The sequence below is a fragment of the Myodes glareolus genome, chromosome 21, assembly GCF_982192425.1.
Source record: "Myodes glareolus chromosome 21, mMyoGla1.1, whole genome shotgun sequence".
NCBI classification, from domain to species: Eukaryota; Metazoa; Chordata; class Mammalia; order Rodentia; family Cricetidae; genus Myodes; species Myodes glareolus.
The window spans coordinates 16,275,745-16,291,672 of record NC_142046.1 but is presented as its reverse complement, the minus strand read 5'-3'; the positions used below and the strand labels follow the sequence as shown (position 1 = coordinate 16,291,672).

At 45.9% G+C, this 15,928-nt stretch overlaps 1 protein-coding gene across 1 annotated transcript in view; it reads left to right on the top strand.

Moving 5' to 3' along the window:
- The first annotated feature begins 3,672 nt into the window (after positions 1-3,672).
- The window catches only part of Med27 (mediator complex subunit 27), a 180,657-nt gene continuing 168,401 nt past the window's right edge, over positions 3,673-15,928 (top strand). Inside the window, exons 1-2 of the mRNA XM_048431902.3 lie at positions 3,673-3,915; positions 6,305-6,449. Coding sequence (XP_048287859.1) covers positions 3,713-3,915; positions 6,305-6,449 — 348 coding nt within the window. The 5' untranslated portion in view covers positions 3,673-3,712. The remainder of the gene's footprint in view (positions 3,916-6,304; positions 6,450-15,928) is intronic.

Below are 15,928 nucleotides of genomic sequence, written 5' to 3'. Positions count from 1 at the left end.
CTGGGTTAGCTGCGGTCTGTGAAGTCTAGTCAACTTTCTCCCCATTTTAAAAATATGTTAATGTTATTAGTACATTATTATTATCGTGTGTTTGTAAGTGTGTGTGAAGGTCGGAGGACACCTTGTTGGAATTGGTTCTCCTTTTCTACCATGTGTGGCCTGGAGATTGAATTCAGGCTGTCTTTACCTGATAAGCCATCTTTTATATTACTAAGTTTAAAAAAATATTCTGAGATATTTTCTTTAAAGCTTTAAGTTTTTATTTGTTTATTTCCAAAAAATTTAGTGTGTGTTTTGCCTGCATGTGTAAGTGTGCATCATGGTACTGTGTTGGGTCCCCAAGGAGATCGGAATTCCAGGAACTGAGGTTACAGATGGTAGTGAGCCACTGAGTGGGTGCTAGGAACCAGACCCAGGTCCTTTGCAATAGCAAACAATTGCCCTTAACTCTGAGCCATCTCTTCTGTCCCTGGGACATTTCTTATTTTCCAAGTCTGGTTCTGTGACATTCAGTCCGTTTGCAGTGCTGTATAATCACTCACACAGCTTTACACGCGTCTCCACCCTCCGCCTACAGAGACTTTTCCAAGTCCATTTTCTTCAGTGTTCCTGAGATAGCAGGCCAAAGCCTTCCTCCCTGTCATGTCCCTGTAACTGTGATTCTGTTCCTGGGACTGGAGACAGAATCCAGAGCCTCTCTTATACTGGACAAGCGCTCTACCTCTGAGTTATACCCGCAGCTGCTACTGGTTCTGTTGTTGCTCCTGGAAATCCCAGAAGGGCTCTTTCCCCTCACGGACACAAAGATACAATGGAGGTCAGCGTTGTGAAGTCCTTCCTACTCATCTACTTTATTTCAAACTGTGTGCTTACTCCTCTCGGACAGAACCTGTCCACAGTAGACAGGGCAGAAAAATGAGCAAGATGTCTTAAACTTCAGTGCCATATTTGGATAATATTTTGTTTATATCTCAGATTTTCTCTTCTTCCTACAATGTCTATGCTGCGTGTCTTTTCTTTAGGCATGTGGACATCACTGGAAACCAGCCGTGGAAAGCTGTAATTCCACTTTTCTTTCTTTTTTCTTTAAAATGTTTTTTTAAATATATATTTATTTATTATGTATACAATATTCTGTCTGTGTGTCTGCCTGCAGGCCAGAAGAGGGCACCAGACTCCATTAGAGATGGTTATGAGCCACCATGTGGTTGCTGGGAATAGAACTCAGGACCTTTGGAAGAGCAGGCAATCCTCTTAACCACTGAGCCATCTCTCCAGTCCCCTTCTTTTTTGTTGTTTTTGTTTTTTTTTTTAATTAATTTTTTTGAGACAAAGTTTCTCTGTAGCTTTGGAGCCAGTCCTGGAACTCGCTCCATAGACCAGCCTGACCTCAAATTCACAGAGATCCGCCTGCCTCTGCCTTCTGAGCAATTTCATTTTTTCCTCTATGTGATTTTTGACTATGTCAATAGTTCATGCAAACAGAATCTTATGATATTTGTCTTCTTGTGACACTTTTGCTTCATGTAGCTTATTGTTTCGGTTTCATCTATAAAATTATCCCTGGAAAAATGTGATATTTTCTGTGTACAGGTATTTTGCTTGCATGTATGTTCATGTGTGCTGTGACCTTGAAGGCCAGAAGAGGACATTGGATCCCTTGGGACTGGAGTTACAGTGCATCATAAACTTCCATGTGAATGCCGGGAATCAAACCCACATCCTCTTCAAGACTGCCAAGTGCACTTACCCTCTGGACCATCTCTCCAGCCCCAAAGCACGCCTCTTTTGGGGACAGTACTCAGGCAAGTATCACCGTGCCTCACCAACAGCATGAATAATGAGTCTACAGACATAGCTCAGATATCATCTGGTTGTCGTGTGTCAGAATCTCTCTCCTTCCTTCAGAAAAAATGTTAAACCTGAGAATCATAAAGAGAAAGACCAAGTCCACGTTTGTCCAACTAGAGCAAGTTGTATGTTGGGGGTGCTCCTAGAACTGGCCAACTTGCGATCTCACCCTAAGTCAGAATTTGAGGGAGCAGCCCCTGTTAGTTTTTTGAGGCCCCCCCTTTTTTATAGGAGAGATAACAAAGGTAAAAGTATTCTTCATGTGACTGGGGTCATAAATTTAGTGTAGGTTGAAAAATGTGTTGACATCAGTTCTAAGAAACAGGAACTTATTCATTACAAATAGAAACCTTAACTTGTAAGGACTTAACATGGGACAAACAGGAAATTCTTCTTTCCGTCCTTCTTTTCTTCCTTCTTTCCTTCCTTCCTTCCTTCCTTCCTTCCTTCCTTCCTTCTTTCATTTCTCTCTCTCTCTCTCTTTCTTTTGAGACAGGGTTTAGATCTGGCTGTCCTGGAACTCACTCTGTAGATGAGGCTGCCTCAAACTCACGGAGATCCACGTGCCTCTGCCTCCCGAGTACTGGGATTCAAGGCGTGTGCCACCACTGCCCAGCTAGGAACTTATTCTTAATTGTTTTTAACTGCAAACCGAACCCTTAACCTATTAGGAACATGTTTCCTGTTTTGGTCTCACAGTATAAACTTTCTATCATACATAATCACATTTTTCTTATCTACCTATATGTTTGTGGACACCTGGTTCCTTCCACATTTGACTATTGTGAATGAGGTTGCTATGAATATGGAAGTACAAATGTCTCATTTAGACCCTGCTTTCAATTTTTTGGGGATTTATGCTGTTTATTATTATTATTATTATTATTATTATTATTATTATTATTATTGAGACAGAGTTTCTCTGTGTAGTTTTGGAGCCTGTCCTGGAACTAGCTCTTGTAGACCAGGCTGACCTTGAACTAACAGAGATCTGCCTGTCTCTGCCTCTCAAGTGCTGGGATTAAAGGTGTGAGCCACCACTGCCCAGCGTTATTACTGTTATTACTTTATTTGTTGGACATAGGTTTTCATGTAGCCCGGTTGCTTTCTCTTTCCTGTTAAGTTTCTTAGGGAAAAACACTTTGAGACTTGTGTAGAATATTTCGCTGTTTTTAGCATCAATTGATTCATATCTGATTCCGTTATTTCAATGGCCGTCAAGTGGAAGTTTCCTACTATCACTCCGTCTTCATTTATGTGTTGGCATTCTACTGTAGGTAAGAGAGTTCTTACCTTTATTTATGAATATGGACTCATTTTATTCATGTACGCTGGCGATATTTCATTGTTTTGAGAAATTTTTCCCTGTGTGACTGTCCAAGTTAGGGGATATGCAGTGAACTTCTCATTTCTTTGGTTTTTGTTTTGTTTTGTTTTGTTGTTTGTTTTTGTTTGTTTGTTTTTTCCAGGGAGGGTTTCTCTGTAGCTTTGGATCCTGTCCTGGAACTAGCTCTTGTAAACCAGGTTGGCCTCTAACTTATAGAGATCCACCTGCCTCCGCCTCTGGTGCTGGGATTAAAGGCGTGCGCCACCACCGCCCGGCTTTTCTATTTGTCTTTCACCATCCAGCAAAAGGCGAGGACAACCTGACTCCCCACACAGAGATCACACTTCATGGCCAGCCCTCTCATTTCGTCAGACTGGTGCTAGTCTCCAAGGAGTACACTGGTCCTCACAGGAGAGCCAGCCACGTCACGTCTCAAACTACACATCCCAGAAGCCTCCCAGGACGACGTCATCAGAAGGTGCCGCGCGCCGCTCAGGCTGCAGGTTCCCGAAAGCCGGCTGTGGCGGCTGCAACATGGCGGACGTGCTGAGCGTTGGGGTGAACCTGGAGGCGTTTTCACAGGCCATCAATGCCATCCAGGCGCTACGCTCCAGCGTGAGTAGGGTGTTCGACTGCCTTAAGGATGGCATGCGCAACAAGGAGACGCTGGAGGGCCGCGAGAAGGCCTTCATCGCGCACTTTCAGGACAACTTGCATTCGGTCAACCGGGACCTCAAGTAGGTACTGGCTGAAGGAATCCGGGTCGAGGACCCTCCTGGCACCTATCCCGCCGGGATCCCACGTCAGTCTTTCCAGACACGGACTGCTCTTGCTTGTCCTCTTTCCACTGTATTTCGCTTGTCCCCAGGTCCCTACCAGCCTCTCAGGGACTCCTTGTCCCTCGTCCCGTTACCTAGTATTCGTTCTGTTGGCCATTTGGTTCTGGTTGTCTTCTGCAGTTCTCGGTCTTCTCTGTGGCGGTCGCATTCTGACGAGGAAACGTGCTCTTTGCAGGAACGTCCACTTCGCTGATCTTACCAGTTTTCTTACCTGTAGGCCCCTGGGCACCATCATATCTGGCCAGACTACCCATTAACGCTGTTGCTGGCTCAGTTGAGTACCTGTCGTTTCGACAAGCTCTAATTCCCGTCCCCACCGCCGGAATTCATTGGTTTCACCTCACCACACTCTCGAACACTATCCCCTGTTACCTTTTTGCCTCTTTCCATTTCTCCTCAGCACTGCACGTCACCTGTCACCTTCATTTCTTTTGTTCAGCTCTTTCTCAACAGAGACCTAATCTCACATCTATCAACTAGGCAAATTCCTCATGCCTAGCCTCTTTTTAAGGAGGAAGGATTTATCTAGGTTCACAGTTTCAGAGGACTCAGCCCACTACAGTAGAAAAGGCATAGGAGCATCTTAGCCCCTAATACTTATTAATTTGTGGTCCTAGGGATTGATTACATATTTACTTTTGTTCTTATAAGACCCCTTCTTTTACTTCTTTAGTATGTTAAGAATTAACTGATCCTGGTGGTGGTGGTGGTGGCACACACCTTTAAACCCCACACTTGGGAGGCAGAGGCAGGCAGATCTCTGAGTTCGAGGCCAACCTGGTCTACAGAGACAGTTCCAAGGCAGCCAGGGCTGCACAGAGAAAATTAACTGAGAGGACATAGTCCCCCCCCCCCCCCGGATTTTTTTGTATATTCTTGGCTATCCTCAAACTGGATTTGTAGACCAGAACTCAAAGAGATCCACCCGCCTCTGCCTCCTGAGTGCTGGGATTAAAGGTGTGCGCAACTGCACCCAGCTTAGTAGGTACTTCTTGTTTGCCTGAACTTGTATTCTTTTCTTGTCTTAGAAGGTTAAAATTGAAAGACTTTGACCTTTTATTTCTGAAATTGACCTTAACAGGAGCAGCATTTGGTGAGCTAATCACTTAGAGTCTCCGAACAAGTTGGGATTCCTTTCTCCCATCCCATGTTTCTCCACAGTGCCTGGTTCCAACCCAGGGCCTTGCACATGATAGCCAAGTTCTTTGCTACTCAGCTAAGCCCCAGGACTCCCCAGTTTTGGTCTGGTAGGATGGAGGAGGAAGTGGTAATGAAATAATGGGTCCCTTTCCTCCCCTCTAATCCATATCCCTCCTTCGATTGCACATGTACACATTTTTGATTGCAGTGTTAGCAACAGGTAATACCTGCCCTGCTTGAGAGTGACACCCCGCCCCCATCACCATCACACACACTTCCATTTCACTTTTCCCCTCTGGCTTTCCAGTGGGGGACGTTACAGCCCTTGTCACTGTAGAAACATTAGCATTGTTGACAAGAAGATGGAGGCTAAAGTGTCTAGATTGGGTGCAGCATGGGAGTGGTTGACAGAGGCTTGTTGGCAGCTGGGCCATGTCCTCAGAATCCACTCCTGGAGTGTGTGGTTTCCTTGTTAGCTCACTTTCCCAGGCTTCTCCCTAGTTCCCCTGGTAGACTCAAGTGTGTTTGTTTGACACAGCCCCTGGATGGTGTCTTACCATTCCTTTTGTTTATTTATCTCTTCTTTGTTTTGCTAAAGCTTTGCCATCTGTGAAGCTTCGTGCACAAATCTATCCCAACGTGAAATGATAAATAATCATGATTTATTCAGGTACTTGCTGCTCTGCCAAATGGAGTGATCGGCACGTGGGTCCGGAAATCCTGAATGAGTGGCAGTGTTATGTCACACTGCAAGGCCCCAGACTGTCTCCTCCCCACTCTAGATGGATCTGAGTTGTTAAATCCTAATTTCTGGGAAACTTTCTGTTTCTCTTTGCCCTTGGATTTGTTTTCCCTTTATAATGGCATGAGACACCTAAGTTTTGTTTTGTTTTGTTTGTCTCACTGTGTAGCCCTGATCAGGCTGGTCTCAAATTATCATGGATACACCTGCCTCTACCTCCCCAGTGCTGGGATTAAAAGACTGGGCCACCGTGACTGGTTTCCACTGGTATGTTTGAAATGACAGCTCTCAGGCATTCTCTTGTCTTTTTGGAGACGTGTGGTGGTACTCAGCCTTGAGCAGTGTGCTCAGCTTTGATGGAGTGAAGTGAACTCAGGTTTATGTCGTGTCTCTTTTTACTTTTAGTGAACTGGAACGTCTGAGCAATCTGGTAGGCAAGCCATCCGAGAATCACCCTCTTCACAACAGCGGCTTGTTAAGCCTGGATCCTGTGCAGGACAAAACTCCACTCTATAGCCAACTTCTGCAAGCCTACAAATGGTCCAACAAGGTAAGGGGTCTGTAGATGGAGCCAATAGAGCGAAACCCAGTGCTTCTCCCAGAAATGCCGAGCTTGAAAGCATGTTCTCTTTGGCCTCTCGGAATCTGCATGAGCTATAGAGTTGGAATTTTAGGGTTTTCTGTAAGTGTTGTTTCATCCCTTTGAAGCCTTTGGAGTTGATAATGATGCTCCTGTAATTACATTTGGAAAGGGTTCATAGATCAGAGGTACTTAGCCTGGAGATTGGTGTGGAGAGCAGATTATGGAACCCTGGATAGTCCATGAAGTATGGTGTGCTGTGGTGTTTGCCTGAGGAAGGTGCATCTGTCCTAGCTTTCCTCAGTTTACCAGGAGGCCTTGACTGTTAGAAGTTGAACGACTGGCGATGGGAGGGCTTAGCCGCCCACATTTGTGCAACCTTGATTGTCTTTTCTCTGTCACGATGGAAGATTGTCCGGAGAGTGCTGTTGGTTAGAGGATGCTCCACTGGTCTCCTACACGCATCTGAACATGTGCTACAGTGTGACTGTTACCATGTGGTTGAGTGGGCAGGTCCATGGTGTGGTTCTCCAGAAAACTGGAAGAGGAGAACTCAACATTTGTCTAGAATAACAGGAACCACTGGGCTTACAAACCCTAAGCAGTTTGCTGGCCTGTGAGTTTCTTTTGTTTGTCTGCTGTGTGTGATGTGTTTTCCTGCTGGCCAGAAACTGGCACATACTTGAGGGACAAGTTTGGAGACCTGTTGATTGTGAATGATTGTGCTCCCCCAGTGCTTCGCCCTTTCTTTCCTATCTGCTCCCTGTGTGATGACCAATGAGCCTTGGTAGTCTTTTTGCTGTGTGATTTTTTTTCTTTCCCCTTAGAATTTCTCTGGTGGGCTTGTTTTAGTGTTATTTTTGGAGTGAGCTGGAGATTCAGGAAGATGATTCTCTCTGGGAAATGAAAGAACTTCGACTCTGAATATATTGATTTGGCTTTTAAGACCTTTCCCCCAAATTCTGTGGTGCCAGGTGTAGAAACCCACCCTGGAGTTGGAGGAAACTTCAGCGCGTCAAAAATGATCAGTAAAATAAACGATCAGGGAACTAACTCTGTTTTGAAGCTGAGCTCTTGAAGGTTAACGTGTGCATGGCTGTGTCACTTAGGTGCTGCTTAGGGCTTGCTGGCTTTTGTTGTTCTGAGACTCTCCTAGTGGGAAGAAGGATTGTCTAACAGCTGCAGAGTTCTGCATCCTTATGCCCAGAGAGCTCCCAGTGACTGCTAGGCCCTGTGTGGTAGGTGTCTTTAGAGAGGGTTAATTGGATGGATCAGTGAGCGGGAGTCTCAGCTTGGCTCATTGGAGTGATTTCCTTGGTGTTGGAGAGGGCCATTTCCTAAAAGAAGAGTGTGCTAGTCTGTTCTCATTACTGTAAGGAAGTACCTGAGGTGGAGTAACTATGGAGGAGAGACGGTTATTTAGGCCTTGGTTTTAGAGATGCCAGGTCAGGTGCTACCTTGGCTTGATTCTGAAGAGGATTTCATGGCAGAGAGTATCATAGCAGTAGGTGAACATGTAGGAGGGACAGAGCTCATTGTCAGACAGGTCAGAGAGGCTGTGGTCCCCAGTTGACCTAAGGATAAGGACCTATTCATACGTTCCACCTCTTGGTTTCCATGCAGGGTCTCTTTGTAACTTTGGAGCCTGTTCTGGAACTAGCTCTTGTAGACCAGGCTGGCTTTGAACTCACAGAGATCCGTCTGCCTCTGAGTGCTGGGATTAAAGGCGGTGCCACCACTGCCCTGCAGGTTCCACCTCTTAACAGATCATCACTACACTGAGGACAAACCCTCTCACCTGTGAAGCTTGGTGGGGAGGTGACGACCCTCACTTAAACATCCCCACCCAGAGCAGAAGGCATCAGGCAGAAACAGTGGCAGTTGCTGGGGCCAAAGCCCCCTGCTTTCTAGTCTGCCCTGTGGAAGCTTTCTGGTTTTCCTGGGGAGTGTGTCTGGTGAGTGGGTAGAAGCTGGTCAGCAGATGCGTGGCTGGACTCGATTCCTAGAAAATCCAGTGTTTGGATGAGGAAGTCCTATTGCTGTGTTACATGGGCCGAGAGCCCAAGCGATGAGAGCTTTTTAGTGGGATGCTTTGGACTGGGTGGCGGAGACGCCTAGTCTTTCATTGAAGTGATGGCAAGTTATGTTTGAACAATGCTACTTTCATAACTTAAGGAATCAGATTGGCTGTGAAAACAAGTCCTGGCCCTTGCCTTTGTCCTAAGGAGGGGAAAATTTTTTATTAAGGAAATAAATATGTGTGTTTGGAATCCATGCCTCAAGATGCTACAGGTTAAAATCTTACAGAAGCTTGTCATAGACTAAGTCCTATAGTCACTGTTGGAGAGCTTTGGAGGCGTTAGGCGTGGCCCTGACATGTGGTGATGCGCTGATAGGCTTATAAAGCAACACTGTCCTCACTGGTCCCTGTGTCATCAGAAGAGCTCAACCTCCTGTGTTAGAGCCAAGCAGACTGGAGCCCCGGCACCAGCCTTGTCATAGCTCCCAGCTGCACTACTGCAGTTTGAGTTTGGTGGTTGTTTTTTGTTTTGTTTTTATTGTTTGTTTGTTTGTTTGTTTTCCCCTGAAACTTGATGGCTAAGTTTTCAACTTAAAAAACATTTCTCCCCTTTGGCCACATCTTAGAAATTCATATGATATTTTATTCATACTTTTTTTTTTTTTAAAAAAAATCTATTTAGTGTGCGTTCATTTCCATGGTTTATCAAAAGGCAGGGAATACATAGTTTGTGGGTCTTCAAACTTTCTTCCAGGGCAGGCATTACTAATCAACTGTTGCATTCTTTGCTGTTCAGGCTGTTTGTGGATTGGCTCTGAACTGTATGAATGCTCTGTGGCTGGGCTGCAGGAGACTTGACTTCTGGAGCAGGATGTGATGTCTAATCTGGCTTTTACTTCTTTCTTCCATACCTTACTTAGGGAAAGATTTAGGATTATGAGAGTCATAAAACCAGAAAGAGATGAAGAAAGCCAGGGTGAGGGTGCCTTATGTATAGTTTTCCAAGAAACTAAAGAAATAGCCTTAGGAAAGAAACCAGTATTCTCATTTTCAGCTGTTGACATGCAAGAGGCCAATCATTAATTATGTGTTTTTCTTGCTTCTGTAAATGAGAAGAGATTTTAATTGCTAAAGCATTCACCATTCATCATTTTATCCAAGGAATTTAAAGCAGTACGTGCAGTAATGTGTGAAGGGAGCTGGGTATCTTGCCCGTGTCAGCTTTCTGTGCTGTGCTGAGAATGGAAGGGCACGGGAAAAGGCTTGGACACCACCCATTACGTGGTGGGCTTCCTGTGCTGGTGGCCATAGAAAGGTCTCGTGCATGTCAATCACTACTCATTTTCTTTGGAGGAGTTTTCCTAATTTTTGTAAAGTCAGTTGGAGTATTAATTACATGGTGGTTGGCATAATTGTTAGAATAACACATTCAAAGATTAATCTAATTTACGGAAATGGTGTCAAATCGCTGTGAACAGCACTTTGCCCATGCTGATTCGGGGAAAGAGCCGAGCTTCTGACTCTGATGCACCTATAGGTAATTGTTCTGCAGAAGGGTGACAAGCTCTCTCCACTTGGGCAGAAAATAATTGGCATCAGCACTGTCCCTGCCGTAGTCAGTGTAGACTTTGTCACTTGTCATGCTCAGACATGAGAGACTGAACTTGTCCTGAAGGTCCCTTTCTGAGGATTTCAGCCTCCTGTCACCAGCCTTTTAATTTCAGGCATTGATGATTTTCACTTGTTTGTGGCAGAGGCTGCTTTGTGTAAAACCCTCTGTGGTCCCAGTGGGAGTTTGATCCCAGGAACTCCTGTGCCTGAAGTTAGAAGGTCCACAGATGCTTAAGTCCCTCACATAAAATGAAGCCGTATTTGCATTTAACTATACACACTGCCTTTTCTCTCTTTCTGTGCTTTTGGAGATGGGTTCTGCTGTGTTGCTGAGGCATCTGCCAAGTGATCCTTCTCCCTCAGCCTCCCGAGTGCTGGGATGTAAGCATGTGCTACCATGCCCACCTTCTCCCCTGTGCGTCACATGGTCACTGGGTGACATGATACCCAGTACCATGCAGTTGTGTGGATGGCTGCTGCACGGTCTTGCCCAGACAGCAGTGACAAGGAGTAGTCTGTAGACGTTCAGTATAAGAACAGTATCTTCCACTAGGAGTTGGTTGAACCTGCAGATTCACCAACAAGAATTAGGGGAGGACTCACAGCATCTGCATAGAAGAACCCACCATGATTTTGCTTTTCCTTGGTGATATTGGGAGTAGCAAAGATTCCAACTACTTGAGTTGGGAAAGACCAACAGAGCAAGATGCTGTTGCTGCTTCCCTCTCTCCTCCCCTCTTCGACCTACTTTTCTAACATCTTTAATGTTTGTTTGTTTGGTTTTGGTTTTTTGAGACAGATTTTCTTGGTGTAATAGTCCTGGCTGTCCCGGAACTCACTTTGAACACCAATCTGGCCTTGAACTCAGAGATCCTCTGCCTTCTCAATGCTGGAATTAAAGGTGTTTTACTATCACATCTGATTTAATGTTCTATTTATTTGTTTATTTGTTCGCATTTTGTTTTTCGAGACAGGATTTCTCTGTGTATCCCTCTATAGACCAGGCTGGCCTCAAATTCAGAGATCTGCCTACCTTTGCCTCCCAAGAGCTGGAATTAAAGGTGTGCACCACCACTGCTTGGCCTAATGTTTTATTTTTAAAAGAAGGGTTTTAGGCTTGATGCAGTGGTGCACACTTTTAATCACAGCATTTGAGAGGCAGAAGCAGCTTAGGTCAGGAAAGGCTTTATTCTGCTTAGCTCTCTACTCACCTGTCTCTGAGAGTTGAGGCAGGAACTTGAGGCAGACCTGCTTACTATTCCATGCAGCAATTTCTCTGACCGAGGAACTCACCTCAAAGCCAACAAAGTACAGCAGGAGCCATGGAGGATGTTGCTTCCTGGCTGACTCCCATCCTAGCTTATACTCAGCTAGCTTCCTTATATATAAAATTCAGGATCACCTAGCTAGGGCTTGTACTACCCACAGTAGAAATGAACCATGAGAGGCAAGAAGGGAAACTTGGCTTAGCCTGACTTAGTTGGTACTAGTTCAAGCTTTTAGAGAGTCTGACATGGCACAATTTTGGAAAAAAGGCTTCCTGGTATAATATAATCCCTTATGCACAAGGAGGCATAATTACACTGAAACTCAAAGTACATGTGACTATAAAGATGGATTCTATAGCTTAAGGGCCTAGGATCTATGTGGTCTCTATAGCATAGAGTCTATAAAGGACCTGTGACAGCTCCCCTAAGGATGAGTTCTGTTGACTGATAAAGCTAAAAATAAAGGTCTAAAGAGGGAGGAACTGGCATAAACATTCTAAGGCTTGGTGTCTGGTCTGGTGCTACAGATAGCAAAGGTCATGTGGTCATTAACAATATACACTCCCAACCTTCTGTGTGGAAAATGGTTTCTTCCTTTGGGGAAGATAACCCTATGTGATTAACATTCCTGGTTTCTATAGTTATCTGTGGTGCAAGGACCTTTGTGTTCTCAACACTCCTACATTAGTTAACAATCAAGACCATCCCTACAGACCTTCCCATAGACCGGTCTGATCTGGATAAGTCCTCAGTTGCGACTCAACACTCCTACATCATTTAACAATCAAGACCATCCCTACAGACCTTCCCATAGACCGGTCTGATCTGGACAAGTCCTCAGTTGAGACTCCCCTTTCAGATGACTCTAAGCTGTGGAAATTGATACTTAACTAGGACACTGGTACAAACAGGTCCTTGTGCTTGCTTGACAGACACTTTACTGACCGAGCCATTTTCCTGTCACTACCTATCAGTAATTTCTGTTCTAGTGTCTTCCTTGCCAATAGACTTGGCCCAGACTATTTTCTTAAGGGCACAAGTTCACAAAGGTGATGATGAGAAAGACAGTTACCTAAATATTTGTTATCATGGTACCTGGTACTGTTCTGGGAAAGGTGTTAGGTACCAGTATTAGAGGTGCTTTTTCCCAAACCTGGCCTCATGGCACCTACTGTCCACACAGCCCACTTGCTGGCAGAGTGGAACAACTGGTATTGACTGTCTAGTTAGCCTCGGACCTGGCACCTCCCCATAAGAGGGGTTTCATGGGAGGCATCACAGACAGCAGAGCAACACCACCGAACAGGAAACTGACATCCAAGCACCCTGCTGGCCAAGGCACTGGGTGAGCACAGAGCTGAATCAGAACCCAGGCAGCCTGACTCTAAAACCTGCATCCAGGCCTGCACAGGTCCAAGCCTTTAGGACATGTGGAGTCAGGGTGTCCTGACTGAAATGAGGCTAAAACTAGGGTTTGTATCATAGTGTTGGTGAAGTAGAGATAATGTCTTTAAAATGCATTGACTGTTGATGCTGGCATGTAGCTCAGTAGTAGATTGTCCAGCTGTTTTAGCATATAAGGGTCCTGGCTTTCATCTTCAGATGGCAAAATAAAAACCAAAACTCCCACATAGTAAGTGTTGAGTGATTGGTGGCTGTGCACAGCACATGGGCGTGTGCACGCATGTGCATCTGGGGTGTGCAGTTGTGTGACTGTGTGCTTACACGTGTGAGCTCAGGGCCTGAGCACCTTAGTTCACAGTCCTTTACCTCAGAGTGTGAGACTAACCTTCCTGATTTTCTCCTTAGCTTTCTAAGTTGGGCATGCTTCAGAGAGATGATTAGGAAGGAGGTCTGAGTGACAAAGTAGGGCTGGTGGTACTGAATTCACAAACAGCAATGAGGAGAGACTCCCAGGATGCTCTGGCCTCCCTGTCCCTGTCATAGTCACCAGATCTCCCACCATTACATTTATATTGTCTCCGGAAGGTCTTCAAAGTAAGAGCAAGAGTAGCAACCCATCACACATGAGTGTAAGTTAGTATGAGGGTCAGGTCTTTCCTTCTAAAACCTGGGGTGTGGAATGAGGCATTGGGAGTTTGGTGAAGGGTTGTTAATTGTGAGGCTTACTGGTATGGAGAGCGTCCTTAGAAGAAGACACAGAGAGGGATGAGAAGGCCACAGAGGAGATAGAAAGAATCCAGTCAAGCAGACCCCAGTGTCCAAACCATAGAGGATTCACCTGGAGGATCAGGAAGACCTCTGTCATGGAGTTTAGAATTGCGATTGCTCCTATGGTCCTCTGCTGCAGGGGATTCTGTATGCCTGCCTTCTGCTGTAGGAACAGGTTGAACACAAAGACCAATTTGGAAAGAAACATTTGGATTATTCCCAGTTAGTCACTGGCATTATGATCAGGCGAGTTTTGTGCCCTTCTGAGCAGCTACTGATTCATAGTTGTCACCAGAGTAAGGTAACCCATTGTAGTGACTAGATGGTGAGCAGTCACTGGCTCCTGTGCCATCTGATGCTGGTGGGCTTCCATGGGCTGACTGAAAGCTTGGGCTGGATGTGCTTGGAAGGTCCTTTCTGCTCTGACCTTGAAAGGCCCAGTGGCAATATTGATGCCTGCCTTGTGTAGGGTGGAACGCTTCCTGGGGGCTGGAGAGGACCTCTCCCTGCTCTTCTCTTCTGAAGCATGGGAAGCTGCCGTCCATGCTCCAAGCAAGTGGCAGAGCAAGGCAGCCTTGAGGGCTCAGTGGAAAATTACCTTGCAAAGCTTCTCCAGTGCCTTGGCTCTTGCAGTGCGCCCGTATAAATGCTAATGAGAGTCAGGTGATGCCCCATAACGGAAATGGTTTCTAGCCCAAGGATTCAGGCCAGTCCACATCTCAATGTCCTTATTAGTTGTGGTTTGTGAAAATGGTCACCTTATTGTTTCTGTGACCCAGAGCTGGCCTATCTGTGGGCAGCTGCAGCTTTGTAACAGACCTGTGGCTTTCTTTTCTTTACTCACGTTCTGCACCTTTGTTTCTGCAGTGCTAGGGATGGAACCTGGGGCCTTATGCACGCTCTGCAAGCACTCTGCCTCGAGCTGTACCCCCACTCTGCTAGCCTTTTCCGGACTGAAGGGGTGTGCGATTTATATATAGGTCCAGAGCCTTTTGTAGATTATTCCTTTCCTGAACTGTCCATGTCATTTCTCCTCAGCCTCGGTGCAGTGGGTGGGAGGGAAGCATGTCATTGTGTAGACAGGGAATTGGGGTTGTCTCTTGTTCCCTTGTCTCTTCCTGGTGGGCAGGCTGGAGCAGAGCCGTAAGATAGTGCTTCTTCTCATTGCTCTGCTCTTTCTGGGCCATCTCATTAGCTCCGCAGTTCACACATCACCCAACCACCACTCGTACCTCCTCCAGCCTAGACTCCCCTGAGATCCTTCCTGTCTGTCACAGTGCCCACAAGAAAGACACTTGTCCTTTGCCACTCATGGGACTCACAGACAAGCAGTCCAGATGGAAAGTCTTGCTCCACTGCCAGCCCTGTTCCTCATGGTGGGACCTAGCATTATGGACAGGCCCTGCATTGCCCATGAGTGCTGGAGCTTTCACAACCACCAACAGCTCTTGTGGCCTTATACCATCCTGTCCACCCTCTCCTCAGGCTGCTGCTGAGGACCATGCTCAGCTGCTACCTCTGGCATCTCCTCTCTAGTGAACCTGTGTGCTCCAGATTTCACGGCACGGTATCTGCCACTCTCCAGTGATCCCTTGGGAATGAGTCCAGCCCCATTGTTGGTATGCAAGGCATTCTAGCAACAGTGTGCACGAAGCTGAGAATTGCCCAGCCTCAGTTTCTGAGAAATGGTCCTGGCAGCCCTGCCTGTAAGAGTCGCTGTGATGGTGACTTTAGTGTGGCACAGGTGAGTCTGCTTCCGTCTGTGGGCGCCAGGTGACTCACATTATTTCCCAGTTGCCCTCCTCAGTCCTTTCCATCTCCTCTTCCTGCAGAAACAAGAGAAAATTTCAACACACACAGAAATAAGAATTGCATAACTCTTGTCATAGCTGCAGCTGACAACTTGACATACCCGGAAGGGAAGAGGGAACTTTAATTGAAGAATTGTCTCCATCAGATTGGCCTGTGGGCATGTCTATGGTACATTTTTTTTTTGGACTAATAATTGATGTAGGAGGGCCTAGCCTACTGTGGGCAGTGTCATTTCTAGGCAGGTGGGCTATATAAGAAAGATAGTTGAAGCTGGGCATGGTGGCTTATGTCTTTAATCCCAGTTCTTGGAAGGCAGAGACAGATGGAGCTCTGAGTTCTAAGTCACCTTGGTCTGCAAAGTGAGTTCCAGGACAGCCATGACTGCATGGAGAAATACTGTCTTTTTAAAATTAAACAACAACAACAAAGAAAGGCAATTGAGCAGGCCAGAGGGAGCAAGCCAGGAAGCAGCCTTTCTCTGTGGTTTCTGCTTCTGGTTCCTGCCTTGAGTTCCTGTCCAAGCTTCCCTAGATGAGGGACTTAACCTGTAAGTCAAATTACACCCC